Here is a 27172-nt window from a genome sequence, read left to right as displayed (position 1 = left end):
TAATATCACACATTGGTGTCATGTTGTGAATGCTCATGACGGAAAATTGTCAAAGTTAATTGAAAACTATTGTAGGTCGGAAAAAAATACAAATGAGTTAAAAAAGTGATACTTTTTGCTTGTGTGTGATGAACAAAGACTCATTTATATGTCTTCAAGTCTTTTAATATTTTGTTTGAAATGTTGACTACATTTATTTATTATTTATCCATATATTTATATTGCTATCTAGAAGACAAAAAAATGTAGCCTGGGGGGCACGGCACCCAGAAACAGTGCTGCATGCTGCTGCTGCTTCTTTTCCTTTATTTGTATATTGCTATCTAGCAATTTGGGAATTCAAGTAGGTAAACTCGGGCATAAAATATTGATGACCGATACCTAAGAGGTCATCAACAGTAATGAGTGAGTATACTCATTGCTCGGGTTTTCTCGAGCATGCCGGGTGTCCTCCGAGTATTTGGGTGTGCTCGGAGATTTAGTTTTTGTTGACACAGCTCTACGATTGGCAGCTGCTAGACAGCCTGAATACATATGGGGATTCCCTAACAAACAAGCAATCCCTGCGTGTATTCAGGCTGTCTAGCAGCCGCAAATCATACAGCCTCATCGACAAAAACTAAATCTCCGAGCACACCAAAATACTCGGAAGACACCCAAGCATACTCGGGAAAACCCAAGCAACGAGTATACACGCTCATCACTAGTCATCAATATCAGGTTAGTGAGGGTCTACCATAATCAGCTGTTATTAGTGCCGCCGCCGGATGGATGCAAGCAATTAGCAGCTTAATAGCACTACTCTGCTCATTCTGTAGCATCTGCTGATGAAAACTGTAGAACAACTTTCATAGATTTTAAGACAATTGCAGCTGACCTGCAGTACCCTGCAGCGGGCACTACATAGTGACCAAAACTGTGCAGTTTGTTTCTCTCTTGGCCTCCACCAGAGCTAATGACAGCTGATCAGAATGGGTACTTGATGTCACAGACAACCTCTTATATTGTATAGATATTTTCACCCAAATTAAAGGGGTTTTCTATTTTCAGGAAAGTGGACCCCAACAATGTAAAATACCTTAAATTTACAAACAGAGAGTCTAACTTCCTCTTCATTGTCCTGTAGCCACTCTTGTCTCAGTGTGCATCACTGCTGTAGCCAATCACAGCTCATGTTGTCTACCTTGCACAAATGCTGAGCTCGGTGATTTGATCTAGCAGTAATGTATGCTGTCAACGTGACGTCACCGCTTCAGTGGGGAGCCAGTGCTGGACTCAGGGAGGGTGAGTTCCGACTGTGTTTCTTATTTTAGATATTTTACAACATTTGGGGTGCACTTTACTGGGAGTGGAAAACACCTTTACACAAATTAGACAAAATATTTGCATTTTTAGCTTCCAGGATGCATGTCAAGCAATGTACTAGTACCTCAATGTACTGCATTCTGATGTATTTTAATACAAATATACACTAAAGAGAGAAAATAGAAAACTGGACAACTAATGACCCTTCTCTACACATATATGTCCAATTTTGCCCAGCAGACATGCACTTTGAATAGGGATAAAAGATTAAGTTTCTGCCAAACACTTTTGGCTATGGCTCAACCTCCCAAATATTAAATGGATTGGATTTTGAAATTCAGTAGAACTTATCCATATTTTCTCTGACAGCCTATGCCTAAAGAGAGCTGGAAGGACCCCATAAACATTCTATGGGTTTGGGGTAAGAAATAAAGACAGCTAATTATAGACTAATGTGACAAATTCTAGTCTCCAGTTGTTATAGGAACAGTAGCTCTTTACACTTGAGGAGGAGATGTACAGATAATACATAGTTCAACAGATACAGGAGGAGTGCGGAAATAGAGGGGACACAATAGGTAGAATGTGCTTGTCTTGTGTGGTCCAGCCATCAGTATAATAAATAGGACATTTCAAATAAGTTGCATGATCCAATCATCAGCCTGTATCTGTACAAGCGCATTTACCAAGTGCTATTGGGTGCATGGGGAATGTTTAGATAAATGAATAAGAGAGACCAGATTCTGAGAAAAAATTAGAAGCGGAACTGGAAAGAGATTAAGGAAGTGAGGGCTAAGATCTTCGGGTGTAGTGCATTCCAGAAGCCTGGCGCAGTTCTAGAAAAGTTTTGGAGATGGAAGTGGGAGGCTTAGATTATGGAGGATGTTAGTCTTGGATCGGTTACAAAATGGAGAGCACAAGTAAGGTTATAGACAGAGATGAGAGAGGAGATGTAAGGTGGTGCAAAACTGAGGAGAACTTTGTGGGTGAGGAGATAAGTTTATATTTTACTCTGCAGTGGATGGGTATACAGTACAATGGCTTCACATAGGTGAAGCGGCTGGACAGAAATACAATCATGGCTGCCACATTCTGTAATTTTTTTTAAAGGTGCTGGACTGGTATGGGTTCACCTGCGGTGTCGTCAGTTGATTATAAGATTACCGTGGTTTTGTCCTCATGGAGAAGTTTGAAACTTCAATCGCATTGACAACAAAGTTTATATTTATTTAAGTAATTAAAAATAAGTCCTGGGAACCCCTCTGTTCTTGATAACCAGTCTTGCTGAAGCTGACAGCTGAGGTTTGCAGCCCTCAGCTGTGAACTTTTCCCTGGCTGGTTATCAAAAAATACAGGGGAACACACACTGTGTATTTTTTTAAATTATTATTTATTTACAGCACAGGCACCGGCTGATGAGCACTCTCATTATTCACTCCTGCTCTTACTGTTATTAGTGGCAGCAGGCATCTGCTGATGGGAGCAGTAGTCCTATCAGCTGACAACAGTTACCGGAGATAAACCTTATACCTCCGATCAAAGCTGCACTCTTACGCTGTCATTTGACAGCATGGGAACTGCAGCTGTCTGACCGTTGGTGATGATTTTGCCACCTATCAGAAATGGCATTTGCTGTGCTGTCATGCACATGACAGCGCAACAAACACCCAGTGCTCGGGGGGCTGAACTTGAACAGTAACACAATCTTCCTGGTGAAGTCCGTGTTCGTTGTCTGTGCCCGAAACAATAGGTGTTCAGTACGGACGCTGAACTTTACTGTTTGGGTTTGCCCATCTCTACTTATAATGTGAATCCATCCATTATAGTGCAAAACAATATTTTAATAATGTAAATTAAGACAACGATTTTTAGCTCCTCTTAAGAAAGCATCTTCCCATCCTTTGCAATAGTGACATTTGGCAGATTTAGGAATAAATAATATTATGTGGCAAGGGTATGCCTTATCAAACATATGCAGATCAGAGCTAATTAATGCAAATTAAGGCTTCCTGTCTATCTAGTGGGAAAAGAAATGTCCAAATGTTATGAAATCCTGTTAGTATGCTTATTACCGTAATTGTTTTATATGGGGTGGTTCTTAATTAAAATATGTAAATTGACCTTAATTGCTGTGTGCTAATGGGGTTCATGTTATATCATCACAGATCTCTTAAACTCTATGGCCAGGGGAGTAAAAGTTTTTATATAGAATTTTAATAATCTTTGATTAAATGACCTTTATTCGCTATGCTGCCGTTTGGTATTCTGAAATGTTGTGTGAGCTTTGCCTTCAAGACTGTTTGCCTGTAACTTTAGTTTAAATAGTGTTTTATTTTTCTATTGTTTTCTTATTTTTTTGTGCAATTTTGTAATTGTGCTGTTTAATATTCAATATTTAAAAATCTAGTTTTAAAGTGCCAAAATTGATGTTGTGATTCAGGGCCATTATAGGTCATAAAAGAAAGAGAAAGAAAATGACCCAGTATTTTGGGACCATCCTGACCAGTTGTCACCAACTCTTGCCTCTACCATTACTTTCTAATTACTGGAGCTTTGCAACTGCTATAGAGCTAATGGTTGAATACTAACAATCTAGACTGTAGAAAGTTGGAATTCTCATAACTAGTCACATCAGTTTATAATCTACGTGATCTTAGAGGAGTTATCTCAAGAAATCAATTTCTATCCACATATCTTAGTCCAAGTGCCTCTCTCGGAACCCTTTGTAGAGTCAGAGCTGCAATCACTACATTACATTTATTATATGGTCATCGTTATTCTTTCAATAGAAATGTCCATCTAATTGCCACTTTCCTTGTCAATAATAGCTGATCACTGTGATTTTCAGAATCGAGGCAAACGACAAACAGCTAATTGCCCAGTGGAAACATATGATCTTCATCAACATTTCATCGCTATTGACCATCAACTGTCAAAGAACAAATTATTGAGATGACTTCCTCTGAAAAAGGGGATATCTCAACATTTTGCAAAACATTCTCTATGACTAAGGGCGCACACAGCGCCAGAAACTTATCAGGGTGTTTTTTCTATCACTAGTATGTGAATTTTAATTGTTTGATACTTATGGAATTAAATTTGAAGACTATCTATTTTTTTGGTTGTGCCCATCAACGTTACTTTTTTTGGACCATTTTTTAAAACAGTATCTACCTTTACTAAACACTGATTTTTTCTCCACAGGTCCAAAATGCTGATAGTTTAGGCAATTACAACTTTACAGTGTGGTAAAGTTGGAGATAGGGAGAATATTTAATTATATGTTTACATGTCAAATATGTTTTACATGGGGAAATTTATGTATCAGTATAGATGTCAACAGACTTGTCAAGCAGCAGCTGCAAAAGCCAACAAGATTTTAGCGTGTATAAAAAGAGAGATTAAATCCCACGATTCCAAAATATTTTTACCCCTTTATAAATCACTGGTGAGGCCACATCTAGAATATGGGATCCAGGTAAAAAAAAGGGTGTTCAGAAGTTAGTGTCAGTTCAAAGGTGGCAATTAGCTTATTACACTGGATGGAAGGCTTATCATATGATGAGAGGTTGGAAAAGTTGGGCTAGGTTAGCTTTTACATGTATAAATGTATGCGTGATCAATACAAAGGACTGGCACATGATTTGTTCCTTCCAGAGACCTTACAAATACCGGGGGGGGGTGCAAATTGATTCTGGTAGATAAATGGGAAACGGTTATTTACAGTTAGAACAGTTAGACTCTGGAATTCTCCACCACAAGAGGGAGTAATGGCAGACACTATAACAGCTTTTAAAAAAGGTATGCTTTCCTCAGCACAAATGGCTTTGTGGGTTATAGATAATCTAGCTATATAGAATGTAATTAGTGGAGAAAGGTTGGACTTGATGGACATTAGTCTTTTTTCAATCTATATAACTAAAGCATTGTGCATATTAATTTCTCCTTCAAGTGATCTTAGAAATGTTTAGATTTGCATAGTCTTTAATTTCAGAGTGCTATCTAAGGAGCTTTGACACCGATCCCCGATCCCCGAATGCACACCAATATGAGGAACAAATTAATTTGGGATTAGATAGTTTATCGTTTAGTCTGGACCCATTGTGCAACAATTAATCCTGTTTACTTAGACAAAAGCACTATAAAAATATTAACATTTATTGAAAGGAACAGAATATTAACAACTTAACGAGCTCTGACGTGTTATGTGTGTCATAGGTTGCCTCCCCCTCGTTGATGCGGGCTTCGGCTATGAGCTTGCACCTTTTCCGGCAGATGACAGCTGATATAATCTTCTGTTATGTGCCCCTAAAAGCCGTGGGTGGAATTGCCATCCACTTGCGGTTGTTAACGAGTTAACTGCCTCTGTCAATCTCTTTCAGCGGCATTTAACTTGCGCAAACCAGATGCATGTCTTAGCTCAGCCAATCGGCACCCTTGTCACATGGTCTTGGGTCGCCGATTGGCTGGCATGACAACCCGGGCTTTGCATGACACCCCTGTGGTTGTCATTGCTGAATTGCTATGAGTGCCGCCTGATGGGCTGCAGCTCGACTATGTGTAACACAAGCGGTTATATGATTGCAGCTCCTAGTCTCCCCTGGAGACTATTGAAGCAAGTAAAAAGCAAAAAAAAAAATTCAAATATAAAAAAAATTAAAAAGCATAAAAGTTCTAATCACCACACTTTTGCCCCATTAAATATAAAACAATAAAAAAATAAATAAAAAATACACATATTTGGTATTGCCATATTCAGAATCACTAGACCTATCAAAATATAAAATTAATTAATCCGATTGGTAAACAGAGTAACGAGAACAATGGTCAAAATGCCAGAATTAAGTTTTTTGGTTGTTGCAACAAAATGCAATACTCGGTGATCAAAACATCGTATCTATCCCAAAATGGAATCAATTAAAATGTCAGCTCAGCATACAAAAAAAAGCCATCACCCAGACCCAGATACTGAAAAATGGGGACTCTACATGTCTCGGGAAATGGTGCCTTTTTTTTTTTTTTTGGACAAACTCTAGATTTTTTTTTGCCACTTAAATAAAAAGCATGTTTGGTATCTACACACTGGGAAATCATAATGACTGGACAGTTTTAGCATTTAGTGAACATGGAAAAAAAAAAACTATTGTGATATTGCACTTTTTTGCAATTTCACCACAATTTTTTTCCCGTTTTCTAGTACATGATATAGAAAGAGCAATGGTGTTGTTCAAAAGTAAAGCTCGTCCCTCAAAAAACAAACCCTCACCTGGCCACATTAATGGAAAAGTAATAGAGTTAAAAATGGAAACACAAAGCGGAAATATCCCTGGTCCTTAAGGGCTTAAGTAAAGGTTTGCATATCAGAAAAAAACACAAACAAAAATATTTTTTCTGAACACTATTCTCTTATCTAGACCAGTGTTAAGAACTGACCTGGTTTGGAGTAGTAGTATTGAAACCATTAGAGGCAGCACCAGTAGCATAGTCACAGATATCAGCCAGAGGTAGGTACATGGGATCAACAGTATAGTCTGAAGGATAAGTAGGTTTCATAGTCAGGAATCAGCCAGAGGTGGATACATGGGAGCAGCAGTATGGTTTGGACAAGGCAGCAGATGGAAGGAGAGCTTGACTAAAGGCTGGGAGCTCAATATTCACACAAGGAAGGAAGTGAAATGACAAGCTTAAGTAGGGAGTTCAATCAAAAAGTTCATGGGTGGAGCCAATCAGGAACTTAGGGTGGAGCCAATCAGGATCTCAGGGTGGATGTAATCAGGAACAACACAGGTACTAGTATCTAGGTTAGCAAGGAACTGTCCAGCAAGCTGAATTGCTCAAAGGGATGAGCTGCCACCTGCTGCTGGGTTGGAAATCCTGGCAACCAGTGTTTCGCAAACTCCAGTCCTCATGGCCCCCATGATTTCAGGATTTTCCTAGCATTGTACAGGTGAAGGAATTATCATAAATGCATCAGGACTGGAGTTTGGAAAACACTGATCTAGACCATACTTGCAAGATACTTGTTAATTCAGTAAGGAAGAGGGGCCTCATACTATCCCTGGAGCTGGGACTCTAACTAGCGCTGTCCTGTAGGTATTCTTAAAGGTAGAGAGCCCGAGTCTCCGACCTTACTATGCTTCTGTAAAAACCCTAATCTGTCCCCTCCCTCACTCCATGAGGCATGGGACAGAAATGAAAGGTAAACCATACACAAAGACAAAACAGGATATAAACACACACATACAACAGCAACCTACAGAACACCACAACTCCAAACTTCAACTACTTAGCTTTAGCACACAGCACAGGAAGATGAATGTCTAATAGCGACAACAAACTCCTATTCAGCACACCATCTCCTAAGATCAAGGAAGCGGAGCTTCCATTGACAGGACAGAGAGGGTCTGGCCAGGTTTTATAGGAAGAGTTAAGACCAGATCAGAAGCAGCTGAAATGGAGCTACATGTTTCTGACCAGCATAGAAAGGGTCGATAACTCTTCAGCACTAAAGGAAACCAAATTCATTTAATATGGGATCCAAATAGACAGGCTAAATGGAATATCTGTGATTCACAATATGCAGTGATCTTCTACCCCCAGAGCTCTCAGGTTGGCGTGACACACTCATGACAATACTATGCAAACAGCCTTTTTTATATACGATGTCCTCATCATTTTAGGGTGGTTTTCTCCAATTATCTCGTGTTATTTTGAATATCGACAATTTACAGTGTAACCATACTGAGCTTCATTAGTGGACAAAGCATCTTCGAATGATATTCCCTTGAGGCTGCCATCATCTAGTCATGCAACTTGAGTGATGGCAATATCACATAACTGATCTATGAAGCTAGCAAATATACTTGTATGGACCAGGATTTACACTCATTATATCCTCATAGAGGTCATATGTCAACTAGCAAACTGCATGACAAGCAGTGGATATTTTCTCCTGTACTCCTAAACTGGTATTTTTGTATTCAATTAATCTTGTTTCTGCTATTTTTTGCAGGATATAGTGACTAATGTTTCACCTAGAATTATACGTGGAACAACATCTGGCCACCTCTATGGTCCCGCACAAGGCGCCTTCTTAAACATTGAACTTATTAGTGAAAAGACTTCTGCTTACTGGTGTAAATCTATTACTGAATTGAAGACTGACTTTCCTCAACATGTAAGTTCCAATTACAAAATTACTTTTGATATCTGCATAGCTTAGCAATGTAAGTGCCTGAATGGTCTTCACAGGATCCCAGACTTGTAGCAGGTAAATGGAGGTGCTCTGTGCCCAACAGTTCCAATTCTTTAAAGCAAGAAAGATAGCATGGCATTTACCAGTATGATGCATTGTATTCCATTGCAGACAAATTATATGACATAAATGTCTGAAAAATGAGGTTTGCAGCTTTGTAACTCAGATCTATCTTAAAAACTAAGTCCTGTCTTGTAATGCAATGAATGGAGAAGTTGCCATGTGGGAACATTTCTCCTTTCATTGCTATGAGAGTTCCGAAAACAATTGAGCACTCCAGGACTAGTCCAATCCTTTAGCAGTAAAGGCTTGCTTACACTAGCTTATCCTCAAAAGACAGAAAGAAAGTAGCACTCACAAGTTAGTAAATCATTCTTCCTTTATTCCAGATACTAAATAACAACAAAGAGAATATGGTTATACAGCTGATGTATGGCCAACAAGCGCTTCTTCAGGGACCACAAAGAATGATCTGTTGGAGCAAAACAGCTAATGTCCATATGTCAGCTGTGTACCATCAAATATCTGAAATCTTCCAACGATGTGCTGGTTATGCCAATATTATCTTTAGTTGGTGGATTAAGTTGTTTTCCTTACACTAGAATATACTATAAATTGCTGTGATAATAAGTGCCAACAATGGAAAAATCACTTCATTAGGTCCAGAATTTTCAGCACATACACAATTTTGAAAAATAAGTGAGGTTTAAAATTTTTCAATTCTGGCTCATCTCTAGTAAACATATTACTGCTCTACATGGTTTGAAATTGACATGCTATAATTCTGGGTTCTCCATGAGAGCATTAAGGAGCGTCAACAAAATTGTAGCCGACTGTGAATTCCTGGAAAATGAAAGAGAAAATTAGTGGTTTTGTAATTATTTCAAATGTCCAAGCTACAGCAGCATTAAAAATAGCACAGCTGAAACAGTGTGTAGGATGTATATGATTGCAAAAGTAGCATCAGTTCCACAATTAAACCATAAAAGGAGGTTATACACTATTTCTAATGCACTATGCATTAACAATAATGATTTGTATCTTGTGCAGAGCACTAAAATAGGTGGGATTGGGTTAGAAGTGAATCGCTTGTTTGAAATCATTAAGTTAGATTTGTCTGAAACTCAGTAACATGTATGTATATATATATATGCTGAGGATAAGATGAAGGAGAGAGGGCACTCACCGGTCTTCTATAAAATCACTTCTTTATTATAAACTTGACATCCAGAGTAAAGGCAGCGGCCGGGGGAAAGAGAAGGAGCAGGGGTGGACGACGGCCGTTTCGCGCTTGTCCTGCGCTTCTACGGACCCGTAGAAGCGCAGGACAAGCGCGAAACGGCCGTCGTCCACCCCTGCTCCTTCTCTTTCCCCCGGCCGCTGCCTTTACTCTGGATGTCAAGTTTATAATAAAGAAGTGATTTTATAGAAGACCGGTGAGTGCCCTCTCTCCTTCATCTTATCCTCAGCATTTTCATACAGACTTTATTTTCTCATGAGGAGCACCGTGGTCACACTGGTTTATGCATTAAGGGGTTCCTATCTGGGTTTCCCCCACAGAATGGTCTGTCTGTTTTTTCAGTAAATGGGACAGTGCCGCTCATGTTTTTTCTTTTTGCTGCATTGTATATATATATATATATATATATATATATATATATATATATATATATACACTATATATATATATATATATATATATATATATATATATATATATATATACAGTAAAGACCAAAAGTTTGGACACTTTCTCATTTAAAGATTTTTCTGTATTTTCATGGCTATGAAAATTGTACATTCACACTGAAGGTATCAAAACTATGAATTAACAATTGTGGAATTATATACTTAACAAAAAAGTGTGAAACAACTGAAATTATGTCTTATATTCTAGGTTCTTCAAAGTAGCCACCTTTTGCTTTGATGACTGCTTTGCACACTCTTGGCATTCTCTTGATGAGCTTCAAGAGGTAGTCACCGGGAATGGTTTTCACTTCACAGGTGTGCCCTGTCAGGTTTAATAAGTGGCATTCCTTGCCTTATAAATGGGGTTGGGACACTCAGTTGTGTTGTGCAGAAGTCTGGTGGATACACAGCTGATAGTCCTACTGAATCACCAGCCTCAGAAATCGCAGGTTAACAGCAGCTCAGATTAGAGACCAGGTTAATGCCACACAGAGTTCTAGCAGCAGACACATCTCTACAACAACGGTTAAGAGGAGACTTTGTGCAGCAGGCCTTCATGGTAAAATAGCTGCTAGGAAACCACTGCTAAGGACAGGCAACAAGCAGAAGAGACTTGTTTGGGCTAAACAACACAAGGAATGGACATTAGACCAGTGGAATTCTGTGCTTTGGTCTGATGAGTCCAAATTTGAGGTCTTTGGTTTCAACCACCATGTCCTTGTGCGACGCAGAAAAGGTGAACGGATGGACTCTACATGCCTAGTTCCCACTGTGAAGCATGGATGAGGAGGCGTGATGGTGTGGGGGTGCTTTGCTGGTGACACTGTTGGGGATTTATTCAAAGCTGAAGGCATACTGATCCAGCATGGCTACCACAGCATCTTGCACCAGCATGCTATTCCATCCAGTTTCCGTTTAGTTGGACCATCATTTATTTTTCAACTGGACAATGACCCCAAGCACACCTCCAGGCTGTGTAAGGGCTATTTGACCAAGAAGGAGAGTGATGGGGTGCTGCACCAGGTGACCTGGCCCCCACCGTCACATGACCTAAACCCAACCGAGATGGTTTGGGGTGAGCTGGACCGCAGAGTGAAGGTAAAAGGGCCAACAAGTGCTAAGCTTCTCTGGGAACTCCTTCAAAATTGTTTTAAGACCATTCCCGGTGACTACCTCTTGAAGCTCAACAAGAGAATGCCAAGAGTGTGCAAAGCAGTCATCAAAGCAAAAGGTGGCTACTTTGAAGAACCTAGAATATAAGACATAATTTCCGTTGTTTCACCCTTTTTTGTTAAGTGTATAATTCCACATGTGTTAGTTCATAGTTTTGATGCCTTCAGTGTGAATGTACAATTTTCATAGTCATGAAAATACAGAAAAATCTTTAAATGAGAAGGTGTGTCCAAACTTTTATATATTTTATATATATTAACTATATATATAATTGTCTAAGGGTTTTTCCGTCTGTCTGTCTGTCTGTCTGTCTTTCTGTCTGTCTGTCTTTCTGTCTGTCTGTCTGTCCTGGAAATCCCACGTCTCTGATTGGTCGAGGCCGCCAGGCCTCGACCAATCAGCAACGGGCACAGCATGGCGACGATGATGTCATAATGGAAATCCCGCGTCTCTGATTGGTGGAGGCCGCCAGGTCTCGACCAATCAGCGATGGGCACAGTATCGACGTAGATGTCATAATGGTTGCCATGGCGACGATGTCATAAAGGTTGCCTCGACCAATCAGCGACGGGCACAGTCTGCCGCGAATTCTGGAATCATCATTGTCCATATACTACGGGGACATGCATATTCTAGAATACCCGATGCGTTAGAATCGGGCCACAGTCTAGTATATATATATATATATATATATATATATATATATATATATATATATATATATTGTATATACAGCAATAGTTCAAACTGTGGGGGTGCAAAAATCTCAAGATTCCAACTTTGCATCTTCTTCCATAATATTGTTAAGTCTCAGTCATGTATGAGCCTACAAAAGTGAGAGTCTACGGAGACCCATTCATTTGGGTAAAAAAAGCATCATTTCTCATATCATTTCTTGGAGAGGAGTCTTAGGCTACTTTCACACTAGCGTCGTGTTGCCCGCAGGAGGCGGTTTTTCTCCATAGACTTTTATTAGCGACGCATTGCGACACAGTGACACACATCGCAACCGTCATGCGACGGTTGCGCCGTGTTTTGGCGCAGCGCCGCCACAAAAAAGTTACATGTAACCTTTTTTTTGCGTCGAGACCGACATTTTCGACCGTGCATGCGCGGCCGAAACTCCACCCCCTCCTCCCCGGTCCTTGCAATGGGGCAGCAGAAGCATCCTAAGACTGCTTCTGCTGCCCACGTCGGGCACTTTTTGCACAGTATGCGTCGGTACGTCGGGCCGACGCAGCGCGACGACCCCATACCGATGCTAGTGTGAAAGTAGCCTTAGATTACTTAAAATGCCCATAAAATTAAAACCACATTCCAAATATGTCATGCCACTTGTGCCTACAAAAGTTTTGTCCTATTGAAGTTTGGTCTCTACTAAAGGCAGTAGGACGCTCTCAGCAAATGATTTCAGTTTAGCAGTTTGTGAGGTATATACTTTTCTCAGCAAGTTACACAGATGCTTGATAGGTATGAGATCTGAGAATTGTGGCGGTCAAATTAACACCCAAGCTTTTTGGCATGTTCTTCAAGCCATTTCTGAACAATTTTTGTAGTGTGGCATGGAGCATTATTTTGCTGAAAGAAACCACTGTTGCTAGATAAATACAGCTACTTTGGAGGGATGGACTTGAGAAAGGTGACATTCATGGGATGGCTGAACCCAAGGTTTACCAAGAGAACATTGCTTCATATCATCACATTTCTCTGCTGCTTTGCCTTTTCCCCATAGAACTTTCTAGTGCCATACTTTTCCCTGATAAGAGTTGCACACATATCTAGCACTGGGCACTTTTGACTTTTTTGAGGATAAAAATCCCTAAAAGCAGAATATTGCAATGCATTATACTGAATGTTCTGATACTTTTCCGTCATAGCCAACTGCAATGTATTCAGCAGTTTCTGCTACATTAGCCTTTTGTGGATGGACCCTGTTACTAAGTCACTTGTCCCTTCTTGAATCACTTTTAGTAGGTATCAACCAGGCCATACTGAGAACAGTATGCTGCTGTATTGGAGATACTTTGAACGAGTTGGCTAGTCATCAGAATTTTGTACTGTAAATGTCCTTTAGAAAACATCATTTATAGTCCTTTATAGTGTTTATTCAATTTGCCCCCTTCCAAAACATAAACATTAAAATCTGAATGTTCACTTGACTGCTTAACCTGTCACACTCTTTGACAGTTGCCATTGTAATTAAAGAATCGCTCCCATCAATGTTTTTAATCTCTTAATATATTGCAATCATCAGATATGTAAAGAAAAAAGGGGAATAATAATAATAATAATAATTTTTATTTATATAGCGCCAACATATTCCGCAGCGCTTTACAACTTATAGAGGGGACTTGAACAGACAATAGACATTACAGCATAACAGAAATCACAGTTCAAAATAGATACCAGGAGGAATGAGGGCCCTGCTCGCAAGCTTACAAACTATGAGGAAAAGGGGAGACACGAGAGGTGGATGGTAACAATTGCTTTAGTTATTTGGACCAGCCATAGTGTAAGGCTCGGGTGTTCATGTAAAGCTGCATGAACCAGTTAACAGCCTAAATATGTAGCAGTACAGACACAGAGTGCTATTAACTGCATAAAGTGTATGAGAACACGATGCAAAGAACCTGATTATGTGTTTTGTTTGTTTTTCTATTTTTAATAGGCCACACAGGGATAGTTAGGTTAATGCGTTGAGGCGGTAGGCCAGTCTGAACAAATGCGTTTTTAGGGCACGCTTAAAACTGTGGGGATTGGGGATTAATCGTATTAACCTAGGTAGTGCATTCCAAAGAATCGGCGCAGCACGTGTAAAGTCTTGGAGACGGGAGTGGGAGGTTCTGATTATTGAGGATGCTAACCTGAGGTCATTAGCGGAGCGGAGGGCACGGGTAGGGTGGTAGACTGAGACCAGAGAGGAGATGTAGGGTGGTGCTGAGCCATGGAGTGCTTTGTGGATGAGGGTAGTAGTTTTGTACTGGATTCTGGAGTGGATGGGTAGCCAGTGTAATGACTGGCACAAGGTAGAGGCATCGGTGTAACGGTTGGTGAGGAATATGATCCTGGCAGCAACATTCAGGACAGATTGGAGGGGGGATAGTTTGGTAAGAGGGAGGCCGATTAGTAGAGAGTTACAATAGTCCAGATGGGAATGAATAAGAGAAACAGTAAGAGTTTTTGCAGAGTCGAAAGTAAGAAAAGGGCGAATTCTAGAAATATTTTTGAGATGCAGATAAGAAGAGCGAGCCAGTGATCGGATGTGGGGGGTGAATGAAAGCTCGGAATCAAGGATAACCCCAAGGCAGCGGGCATGTTGCTTTGGAGTAATGGTGGAACCACACACGGAGATGGCAATGTCAGGCAAAGGTAGGTTAGTAGAGGGAGAGAACACGAGGAGTTCAGTTTTTGACAGGTTCAGTTTCAGATAGAGGGAGGACATGATTTTAGAGACAGCGGTAAGACAATCACTGGTGTTTTCTAAGAAGGTCGGAGTGAAAGCAGGAGAAGAGGTGTATAATTGGGTGTCGTCAGCATAGAGATGGTACTGGAAACCAAATCTACTGATTGTTTATCCAATAGGGGCAGTATACAAAGAGAAGAGGAGGGGGCCTAGGACTGATCCTTGAGGAACCCCAACAGTAAGGGGAAGGTGAGAGGAGGAGGAACCAGCAAAACATACAGTGAAGGATCGGTCAGAGAGATAGGAGGAGAACCATGAGAGAACGGTGTCCTTGATGCCGATGGAGCGGAGCATAGTGAGGAGGAGCTGATGATCCACAGTGTCGAATGCTGCGGAAAGATCCAATAGAATTAGCATGGAGTAGTGACCATTAGATTTAGCTGTTAGTAGATCATTAGAGACTTTAGTGAGGGCAGTTTCAGTAGAGTGTAAAGAGCGGAAGCCAGATTGAAGAGGGTCGAGAAGAGAGTTATCTGAGAGATAGCGGGTAAGACGGGAGTGGACCAGGCGTTCCAGGAGTTTAGAGATGAAGGGAAGATTAGAGACAGGTCTATAATTAGCGGCACAGTTTTGGTCGAGGGAGGGTTTTTTAAGTAATGGATGTATGATGGCATGCTTAAATGAGGAGGGAAAAATACCGGAAGTGAGGGAAAGGTTGAATATTTTTGTTATGTGAGAAGTGACAGCCGGGGAAAGGGACTGGAGGAGATGTGACGGAATGGGGTCACTGGTGCAAGTGGTCGGGCGAGAAGATGCAAGGAGCCTGCTTACTTCTTCTTCAGTAACTGGTTCAAATGAAAATGAATAGAGTTCACCACGCCGCGAGGTACTCGATGTCTGGGATGGAGACATGCGTGGTGGATGCCGCTTCTGCTGGTGAGGCACAGCCATAATGAGGAGGAGGAAGGAAGGAATCCCTAACAGCCATGCACCATTAAAATCCAATTTATATAAAAGCCATTAAAAACAATGATCCAATGAAAACTTATAAAAATTAACAAGTTTCTGTCACAACGCAGGCACCCTAAGTCTTAGGATAAGAACCAGAAATGCATCAGGCTTTATTATTTTTTATTAATATCTTTTGAATAAATTGGATTTTAACGTTGGGTGGCTGTGTCTGAATCCTTCCTCCCCCATCCTATTCTATAGCACTGTGTACTTACAATTTCTCATTTTGCCTTTCTACCCAGCTAATTCTTTTTTTTCTGCCCTATGTAGAAACAGGAAATCTCTTCTCCCTACATAAATCATTCCCCTCTTTAACCCCTCATCAAGCTGCTTCCTCCTCCTCTCACAAGGGACTTTTACAGTGATGACTCATGCAGGGAAAATAGACTTTCTGTTTCCGCATAGAGCTTAGAAGGATTCAACTGGTGTTAGGGCTAGCGGAACGCACCGAGAAAATATAGTTTTTTATTGTTGTTATTGGTGCGTTCGCAGCCCGGGGTCCACCGTGCAGGAAAACCTGCTGCTAGCAAATGGCAGCACTATATGGCGGTATTGGCTAGCTCTGTTAACTCACAGAACAGCTGAGAAAGCAAAGCACTGCGCCCTGTTAGACTTCACAGGAGCACAGGTTAACTGCCCAACAGAGAGCAGTCAGTGGTCATGCATGCACACAAAACTCCTCGCCGGAGATGCCAGCGTTCTAGGGGCTTATTTCAGCCAGGTCCCTGAATACACACAAACACACAAACTCCTTGCCGGAGGTGCCAGCATTCTAGGGGCTTATTTCAGCCATGTCCCTGAACACAATCTTACATGACCACACTGGCGCAAAGCACATAACTTAGAAAGATACTAGCGCATGGCCGTGCGGCCACGCGAGCCTTTTATAGCTGCAGCCAGAACAAGACCTTCCTAGAAGGACCAATGAGAAGCTGCCACAAAGCCTGAGCACCTTCAGGACCTTCCTGGAGGACCAATGGGTTTTGCTGCAGTATCCAAGCATGTGACCCTCGATCTCCAATGAGAGATCTTACCCTGGGCATGCTCAGAAGGAGAAAAGCAGGACTTAGTCCCAAAAGCATCTGCTCGCTGCTGCCCAGCACTGACTTCAATGGCAGAAGCTGGAAAAGCATCAGTAATCCTCTTCACAGAGTCAGATTGAGCGAGACGCTGAGACCGACGTCTCCGCTGAGAAGCCTCCACTGTGGCAGGAGAAGAATGGGAGACCGCAGCGGAGATGGCCTGAGATTCCCCCTGTGCAGAGGCAGGAACTCGACCCCTAACAACTGGTCTGTTTAAATCATGTGATATCATAGACCTGATGGAAAAGAGATTTAACTGGGTAGAAGGGCAAAATGAGCAATTGTAAGAACACTTTGCCATATACAGTAATATGATGATTGCAGTATATTAAGAGGATAAATATTTTGATGGGAGTGCTTCTTCAAATAATCACTATGACCAGCTGTAGTTTTCCTGTTATTGTAGGATATGAGGCTCACTGAAAAAAAAACTTATAAAATATAACTTTTACTAAGTTTCGTTTAAAAAATGAACCTACTGTTGGGACTGGTGGAACGCACCGAGTAAATAGAGAGATGTTATTTGGTGCGTTCGCAGCCCGGGGTCCACCGTGCAGGAGAGAACCTGCTGCGGGCAAATTGTGGCCCTATATGGCGGTAGAAGCGAACTCTGTTACTTCACAGAGTTGCCTAAAGAAAGCACTGTGTCCTGTTAAACTCACAGGAGTACACAGCAACTGCCGAGCAGAAAGCAGTTTGTGGTTACGCAATCATACAATCTCCTCACTGGAGAAGCCGGTATTCTAGGGGCTTATTTCAGCCGGGGCCCTGAATCCATACACACAATCTCCTCTCCGGAGGTGTTGGTATTCTAGGGACTTATTTCAGCCAGGTCCCTGAACACATACACACGTAACCACACTGGCGCAAAGCACATAACTTAGATTTGATACTAGCGCATGGCCGTGCGGTCCTGCGCACCTTTTATAGCTGCAGCAAGTACAGGACCTTCCTAGAAGGACCAATGAGAGGCTGCCACAGAGCCTGAGCAACTTCAGGACTTTCCTGGAGAACCAATGGGTTTTGCTGCAGGATCTAAACATGTGACCCTTGATCTCCAATGAGAGATCTTACCCTGGGCATGCTCAGAAGGGGAAAAGCAGGACGTAGTCCCAAAAGCATCTGCTCGCCACTGCCCAGCACTGGCTTTAATGGCAGAAGCTGGAACAGCAGCAGTAACCCTTTGCACAGAGTCAGACTAAGCGAGACACTGGGACCGACGTCTCTGTTGAGCAGGCTCCACTGCGGCAGTAGAAGAATGGGAGACCGCAGCGGAGATGGCCTGAGATTCCCCCTGATCATAGGTGGGAACTTGACCCACAACATTGCCCCCCTGAACCTCACTATGCTCAAAGGCAGCAATGAGCTGCTGAGCCCGAATATACTCAGCAGGCTCCCAGGACCTGACCTCAGGACCATAATCCTTCCAGTCCACTAAATAAATTTTTTTGCCACGTACCACCTTGCACCCCAAAATAGCGTTCACCTCGTAATCGTCCGTAGACGAACCCAATGTCCCGGCAGGTGACTCGGAAAACCGGGACATGTACACGGGCTTCAAGAGGGACACATGAAAGGTGTCGGTGATACCCAGGCATGGCGGAAGGGCCAGACGGTAGACCACTGGGTAAACCTATTCGAGAAACTTGAATGGGATCAAGTAGCGAGGTGCAAACTTAGTGGACTCAACTCGTAGCCTGATGTTTTTCTGGGATACCGTGCTGGGGGAAGATGTGTTTTATGAACAACGCTGCCAAGGCCCGTGCAGAAGGTAGCTGTGGAAGCGGCACCAAATGCACCATTTTAGAAAAATGATCGGTAATAACCCAAATGATGGTACAGCCATGAGACTTGGGTAAACCCACCACAAAGAACATCCCGACCATCTCCCAGGGCCTGTCTGCCACTGGCAAGGGATAGAGTAACCCAGCTGGCCGTTGTCGAGGAGACTTATTTTTGGCGCAGGAGGCACACGCCCGAATATAATCTCCGACGTCACGGACCATATGTGGCCACCAGTATGTCCTCGCCAGCAGCTCAGATGTCCTCTTTGTCCCAAAGTGTCCACCCACCCTGGACGAATGAGCCCAAGAGAGAACGTCCGGTCGCAAATTAATGGGTACAAAAGTCTTGCCCGGAGGCACATACTCTAGCGAACCCAGAGCTGTGGTTCTCAGGCTCTCAGAAGGGACAATAAGCCGAGGCTCCCCTTCCTCCTCCTCAGATGACACAACGGAGCGAAAGAGGGCATCAGCACGAATGTTCTTCTCCCCAGCTAAATAATTGAGGGTGAAGTGGAACCAGGAGAAGAACAAGGACCATCTGGCCTGATGAGAATTTAGCTGCTGGGCTGTTTGTAAATAAACCAAATTTTTGTGGTCCGTGAAGACTTGAGAGGGAAAGCAAGCGAGAAAGCCAACTTCATTGCTAGCAACTCCATGTCCCCAATGGAATAATTCCTCTCCGCTGGTGTGAAGGTCTTGGAGAAGAAGAAGCAAGGATGCTGCCGACCTTGAGCATCCTTTTGGAAGAGGACTGCTCCTGCACCAACGGATGAGGCATCCACCTCCATTATAAATGGCATATCAACATCGGGACGATGTAGGATGGGAGCGCTAGCAAAATGAGACTTAATAGAAGAGAAGGCCCTGGAGACCTCTTCACACCACAATTTGGGATTTGCTCCCTTCTTGGTGAGGGCTACCAACGGAGCTACCAAAGTTGAGAAGTGGGGAATGAACTGGCGATATTAATTAATGAACCCCATAAAGCACTGCACCGCTTTAAGATAATGGGGTTCTTGCCAATCCATCACAGCCTGTAGTTTGGCGGGATCCATAGCCAATCCCTGGGCTGAGATGATATAGCCCAGGAAAGGTAAAGACTCCTGCTCAAACATACACTTCTCCAACTTTGCATAGAGGGAATTTGCCAGTAAGAGGTCGAAGACTCCGCCAATATCTCTCCGGTGGGAGTCAATATCTGGAGAGAAGATGAGAATATCATCCAGAAAGACTACGACCGAAGTGGAGAGCATATCCTGGAAGATATCGTTGACAAAGTCTTGGAAAATGGCTGGGGCATTACAGAGCCCGAAGGGCATCACCAGATACTCATAGTGCCCATCCCTGGTATTAAACGCCGTCTTCCATTCGTTCCCCTCACAGATCCAAATCAGGTTATAAGCACCCCACAGATCTAATTTGGTAAATATCCTTGCTCCCCGTAGCCTATCAAAGAGCTCAGAAATGAGGGGCAGAGGGTACTTATTCTTAAGGGTGATGGCGTTAAGACCCCTGTAATCTATGCAAGGAAGTAATTCTCTGTTCTTTATCTGTTCGAAGAAGAACCCCGCACCTACAGGTGACATTGACTTCCTAATGAACCCTCTTGCCAAATTCTCCTGGATGTATTGGGACATAGCCTCCATTTTTCGGGAGAGAGAGGGGATAGACCCATCCCCGAAGAGGTTCTGCTCTAGGCAAGAGATCAATAGGACAGTCATAGGGGCGGTGAGGCAGAAGGGTCTCCGCAGCCTTTTTGGAGAAGACGTCTACATAGGACCAATAGCATTTGGGAAGGTAAGAAAGATCTGCGGGTATCTCGGTGGTGGAAACCTGAATGCACTCTCTCACACATCTGCCCTTACATGATTCACTCCAACCCAATATCCTCCCAGAGGTCCACTCATTATGTGGGGAGTGGAAACGGAGCCAGGGTATTCCCAGCAGAATCTCATCCATTCCCTCGGGAAGGACAAGAAGGGAAATAATCTCCTGGTGGGAAGGGGACATGGATAACGTGAAAGGGACAGTCTGGTGAATGATTTGTTAAGGAAGTGTCGACCCATTCACTACTCTAACAGTTACCGATTTGGCAAGCATCACCAGTGGTATTGCATGGCGCAGAGCAAAAGCAGAGGACATGAAATTCCCCTCTGCTCCAGAATCCACAAAAAGCTTGACTGTTAGAGAAGATGAGCCAAACATAATTGTCCCTTTGAAGGACAGCTTGGAGGAAAATGCCGCTGTGTCTAGTGAACCTCCTCCAATGGTTACTAGACGCAATTGTTTCCCAACCGCCGTGGACATTTATTGGCGTAATGTCCTAACTGTTGCCAATTTTTACAAACCACGGGTACTCGAGCGGTCCGAGACTTAGGTCTCGCTCGAGAAACCTCCATGACCTCATGGGATTCAGACACCTGAACAGGAGATTCTAGAGGGCTGGAGAAGGTAGGAGCCAGCCGAAACCTCTGCCTACACAGAGTCCACTCTAACCTCCGCTCGTTAAAACAGAGGTCGATGCAGGTAGATATAGAAATGAGCTCCTCCAATGTGGCGGGAATCTCCCTGGTGGCCAAGGCGTTCTTCACATGGTCTGCCAGTCCTTTCCAGAACACCGGAATAAGGACTTTATCCAGCCACTCCAGATCAGAGACCAGATAATAATAATAATAATAATAATAATAATAATTTTATTTATATAGCGCCAACATATTCCGCAGCGCTTTACAACTTATAGAGGGGACTTATACAGACAACAGACATTACAGCATAACAGAAATCACAGTTCAAAACAGATACCAGGAGGAATGAGGGCCCTGCTGCTCGCAAGCTTACAATCTATGAGGAAAAGGGGAGACACAAGAGGTGGATGGTAACAATTGCTTTAGTTATTTGGACCAGCCATAGTGTAAGGCTCGGGTGTTCATGTAAAGCTGCATGAACCAGTTAACTGCCTAAGTATGTAACAGTACAGACACAGAGGCTATTAACTGCATAAAGTGTATGAGAACATGATGGAGGAACGTGATTATGTTGTTGTTTTTTATTAATAGGCCACACAGGGATGATTAGGTTAATGCGTTGAGGCGGTAGGCCAATCTGAACAAATGAGTTTTTAGTGCACGCTTAAAACTGTGGGGATTGGGGATTAATTGTATTAACCTAGGTAGTGCATTCCAAAGAATCGGCGCCGCACGTGTAAAGTCTTGGAGACGGGAGTGGGAGGTTCTGATTATTGAGGATGCTAACCTGAGGTCATTAGCAGAGCGGAGGGCACGGGTAGGTTGGTAGACTGAGACCAGAGAGGAGATGTAGGGTGGTGCTGAGCCATGGAGTGCTTTGTGGATGAGGGTAGTAGTTTTGTACTGGATTCTGGATTGAGTCCAGAATTGGACGGCGAACTGGCTGACCATGGACGAACCCTGTGTTATTGCCAACAATTGGAGCGCGGTATCGTGGGTGACACGAGGTCCCAAAAAGACGTGTTTCAGAGCATCCAGGAAGAGAGGAGCACTCTGCACCACACGATCATTACGCTCCCATAGCGGCGTTGCCCATTCCAATGCCCTGCCCGACAAAAGGGATAAAATAAATCCCACTTTATCCCGTTCCACAGGAAAAAGTGCAGCCAGGAGCTCTAGATGTATGGAGCACTGACTCATGAATCCCCGACATAGCTTACTGTCACCAGCAAACTTGTCTGGAAGCGGGAGATGGGATAAAGTCGGAGCAGGGGTGGCAGAGGACAAACTAGGTGCAGCTACACTTGCAGCCTGAACAGCGACTGCGGTAACATACACAGCTGATGTTGTGCGCTCAAGAAGCCGCCAACCTACTCTCCAGCTGCTGGATGTACCGCTGTAAACGCTGATAGTCCACCATTTACTAGCCAGACCCTGGCGCTAGTATTCTGTTAGGGCTGGCGGAACACACCGAGTAAATAGAGAGATGTTATTTGGTGCGTTCACAGCCCGGGGTCAACCGTTCAGGAGAGAACCTGCTGCTGGCAAATGGCGGCCCTATATGGCGGTAGAAGCGAACTCTGTTACTTCACAGAGTCGCCTAAAGAAAGCACTGTGTCCTGATAAACTCACAGGAGTACACAGCAACTGCCGAGGAGAAAGCAGTTTGTGGTTACGCAATCATACAATCTCCTCACCGGAGGAGCCGGTATTCTAGGGGCTTATTCATCCGGGTCCCTGGACACATACACACGTAACCACACTGGCGCAAATCACATAACTTAGATTTGATACTAGCGCACTAGCGGCCATGCAAACCTTTTATAGCTGCAGCAAGTACAGGACCTTCCTAGAAGGACCAATGAGGGGCTGCCACAGAGCCTGGGCAACTTCAGGACCTTCCTGGAGAACCAATTAGTTTTGCTGCAGGATCTAAGCATGTGACCCTCGATCTCCAAAGAGAGATCTTACCCTGGGCATGCTCAGAAGGGGAAAAGCAGGACTTAGTCCCAAAAGCGTCTGCTCGCCACTGCCCAGCACTGGCTTCAATGGCAGAAGCTGGAACCCTTTGCACAGAGTCAGACTGAGCGAGACGCTGGGACCGATGTCTCCGCTGAGCAGGCTCCACTGCAGCAGGAGAAGAATGGGAGACTGCAGCGGAGATGGCCCGAGATTCCCCCTGTGCAGAGGTGGGAACTCAACCCCTAACACTTACAAACCCACAACAAGGTGAAAGTGCAAGTTTTTTCTAATATCTAAACTGTATCTTCTCCCTATGAGTTTCATTTCATTGCTTCTCAAATTTCTATGTGCAAATGAGAAAAATGATGATCCTTCTACACTGTGACATCCCTTCAGATATTTGTAAACAGCTATTAAGTCTCTTTTTAGCCTTCTTTTTCCAGTTTAACATTCCCAGATCCCTTAACCATACCATCGCAGGACATACTTTTACAGCAAGTTTACCATTCTGGTAGCTCTTCTCTGAACTTGCTCCAGTTTTTCAATGTCTTTTTTAAAATGTTGTGGACAGAACTGGACACAGTATTCCAGATGCAGCCTGACCAAGAAGTACAGAGGGATAATTACTTCACAGAGTCTATGCTTCTTTTAATACATCCTAGAATGATGTTTGTCTTTTTTGCTGCAACATCACACTTGACTCACTCTGTGATCTATTAGTATACCCAAGTCTTTTTTACATGCACTGTTGCTTAGTTCTATTCCTCCTATTCTGTAGTGTAATGTTCATTTTTCTTGCCCAGATGTAGAATCTTGCTTTTTCCCTTTACTGCCCATTATTCAAGCTTATCTAGATCCTTCTGAATCATTTGTCTTCTCTAGTGTTAGATATCCCTCCTAGCTTTGCATCATGTGAAAATTTGATAAGTTTACCTTCAGTTCTCCTATCTAGATCACTTATAAAAATGTTGAACAACACTTGGGCCAGAAGAGAGCCTTGTGGTACCCTACTTAAAACACTCTTCCAATTGAATGTGCAACTATTTATTACCACTCTTGGAGTACGATCACTGAGTCAGTTATGAATCCACTTAACATAGTATTGTCAATCCCATACTTTGTAATTTTTTCAATAAGGATATTATGAGATACTTTATCAAATGCTTTGCTGAAGTCGAGATAAACTATACTACCGTGTTTCCCTGATCCACCCAGTCAGGGATTTCACCATAGAAGGAAATTAGATTAGTCTGAAATGACTTGTTTGCTACAAACCCATGCTGACTCTGGTTAAATACTGTATTCTTATCCAAGTACCTACATACATGTTGTTTAATAATTTGACAAAGTTCACTGGCCTGTAGTTTCCTGGCTCCATCTTCTTTCCTTTTTTGAAGATAGGGACAACATTTGCCCTTCTCCAATCTTCTGGGACTTCTCCTGTTTTCCAGGATTATTCAAAGATTCTGGCTAGTGGTCCTATAATTTCCTCTGCTAACTTTTTCAGTGCCATGAAGATCAGTTAATGTTACAATTGTTTTCTAAGAGAACACAAATGCAAAATAGGAATTTAAAAATCCAGCCTTCTCAACATCATTTTTGACCACTTCACCCTTTTCATCCTATAAAAATCTTACAGCATCTTTGATTTTTCTTTTGCTTTTGACATTTCCCCAAAATCCTTTTTTACTGCTTTTGGTCTCCCTTGCAAGCTTAACTTCACTACTGGCTTTAGCTCTTCTAACACTTGCTCTGCATTCCCTGCAAACAGCATTATATTCTTATTTAGATATGCCCCCATCATTCCATTTAATATACATTTATGTTTTCCTTTTTAACAAGTTAATTAAGTTATGTGTTCATCCATCCTGGTCTCTTTAAATACTTCCAATTCTTCCTTCTTTTTGAGATTGTTACTAATTGTGCTGCGAGAATTTCATTTAGCAAAATCTCCCATACTTCTTGGACATTTCTCTCTGTTAGAACATACAGCCATTAGACTTTTCCTACTCTCTTTCTAACTCCATTAAACTCTGCCTTTCTGAATAGAGCTTAGTAAACCTTTCAAGGTTTGGTTCAGTCCAGAATCGGGGAACAGCCCGACGTTTGCCGAACAGCTAGTTGAACATATCTGAACTCAAATGAATTAAATGAGGGGCAAAACCAAATGCATAGAAAACATCTTCAGGGGGGGCAAAAAGCTGCCAAAACTGTTCAAATTAGTGGCAGACACCAGGAAAAATGGTATTGATTGACCAAGAGTACAAAATAGTATAATTGCGCAGCATGGATATGCATGAGACAGGGCCTAGACCAGCATTTCTAGCTGAAACATTGATTAGTAACTGGTGGATGAGTGACAGGTTTAAGCCTGCTGCTCTAAGAGGAATGCCAAATTCAGGCAACACGCACGAAGGAAACCCAACTTGGAGTCCAAACATTTCTAAAAATTAGGGGCAGATACAAAGAAAGGTGGAATCAATTTACCCACAGTACAAATTTTATAATGGCGCATCAGTCAGACAGGGGCCATGCATGCGACAGGGTTTGACCAAGCATTTACAGCTTTGAAATTAGGTTGAAATTAAGAGGGACAAGTGTAGGCCTTCTGTAGTCAGCCATGCATGAGCTATCATGTTCGGAACCAGCATTTATAGTTTTTAATTTAAGTTTAAATTAAGAGGAGGTGGGTGAAGAACCGGTGTAAGACTGCTTTGCTGAGAGCCATGATACTTCATGCAACAGATCTATATGATTTTCTGCTCAGCCACAATCAGGTGGCACAAAAATCAGCTTTGTCAACTACTATTGTTAGAAACATTTAAGGATAGTAGCACAGGTATTTGACTAAAAGTATATGCAGGCCTGCCGGTCTGGAAGCACTAATGCTACAAGCAAGACACATGAAAGAGACCTAACTTGGAGTACAAACATTTTCCAAAATTATTACCACATAGCACTTCAGTGTCATCAATTTCCCCATAGCAAATAGAAATAGTATAAATTTGCAGATTTTTTAAAACCTCTGCTACTGCGCGGTCTACTCGACTCCCTTTCTTTGGCAGCCATACAGCGGTCAAAATATTATTATTTTTTGTTATAGTGCCATTTATAACACTGAGTGATGTAACCACGACAAGCACTGCATCCTCAGACACATCTCTGGCTGTTGCAGGTCTGCAGTTCGCAGCCAAAAATATTTTCTGCAGAAATCTTGACTTCTTTCAGGATCATGATATAAACACAAAGAATTTGTTTTCAAATGTGGACTCCTGCCTAGCCCAAAATATTACTAGCCCAAAATATTTTTCTGCAGAAATGTGGCATTGTTTCTGGAACAAGCTATTAGCACAAGCAATTTGTAATTTCTAATGAAGGGCTCATGCCTGGCAAAAAATATTACCAGCCAAAAATATTTTTCTGCAGAAATGTGGCATGCTTTCTGGAGCACATTATTAGAACAAACAATTTAGATTCTCAAATGTGGACTCCTGGATGGCGCAAAAATATGAGCACAAAATTATTACATACTGAAATGTCCCCTGCATTCTGGAGCATGGTATTAGAACAAACAATTTTGATTATAAAATGTGGACTCCTGGTTCAAACACAATATTAGTAGCACAAAAGAGTTATATGCTGAAATGTGTCCTGGAGTCGCTGGACCACACAATTAGCAAAAACTATTGATCTGCTGGAAGTTAAATTTTACAGTCACACAGGAGCCTATGTATCTGAACTAGCTGACTGACAATCAACAACCTACCTATCTGACAATCCAGTAGCAGGAGCAGGAGTGACATCTCTGCTCTGTTACGCTGACAAAATAGTGCCAAAACAACATTTCTGCTCTTTATATGGAGAGGGACATGTCACTTTGGCAGCCAATGACACAAGCCTTTGTGTATGGACGTTGTGGATGGTTTCTGCACCTTGAATGACTTAAAGTAAAAAAAAAAGAAACAGTCGCTCCTCTAAACTGTCCCCGCCCCCTTTCCTCATTAAACATGATCCCCCCACTCATCAAACAGCACCACTATCCT

At 42.5% G+C, this 27172-nt stretch overlaps 1 protein-coding gene across 4 annotated transcripts in view; it reads left to right on the top strand.

Annotated features, from left to right (window-relative positions):
• Positions 1 to 27172, top strand: part of DPYD (dihydropyrimidine dehydrogenase) — a 1626828-nt gene that overhangs the window by 1169233 nt on the left and 430423 nt on the right. For all 4 annotated transcript variants that reach the window (XM_077278231.1, XM_077278232.1, XM_077278230.1 and 1 more), the window contains one exon: positions 8318 to 8482. In XM_077278231.1, the coding sequence (XP_077134346.1) occupies positions 8318 to 8482 (165 nt within the window). The remainder of the gene's footprint in view (positions 1 to 8317; positions 8483 to 27172) is intronic.

Source organism: Ranitomeya variabilis, chromosome 8, assembly GCF_051348905.1.
Source record: "Ranitomeya variabilis isolate aRanVar5 chromosome 8, aRanVar5.hap1, whole genome shotgun sequence".
Classification (NCBI taxonomy): domain Eukaryota; kingdom Metazoa; phylum Chordata; class Amphibia; order Anura; family Dendrobatidae; genus Ranitomeya; species Ranitomeya variabilis.
Note: the sequence above shows the minus strand (reverse complement) of the source record. Positions and strands in the feature narration are given on the sequence as shown.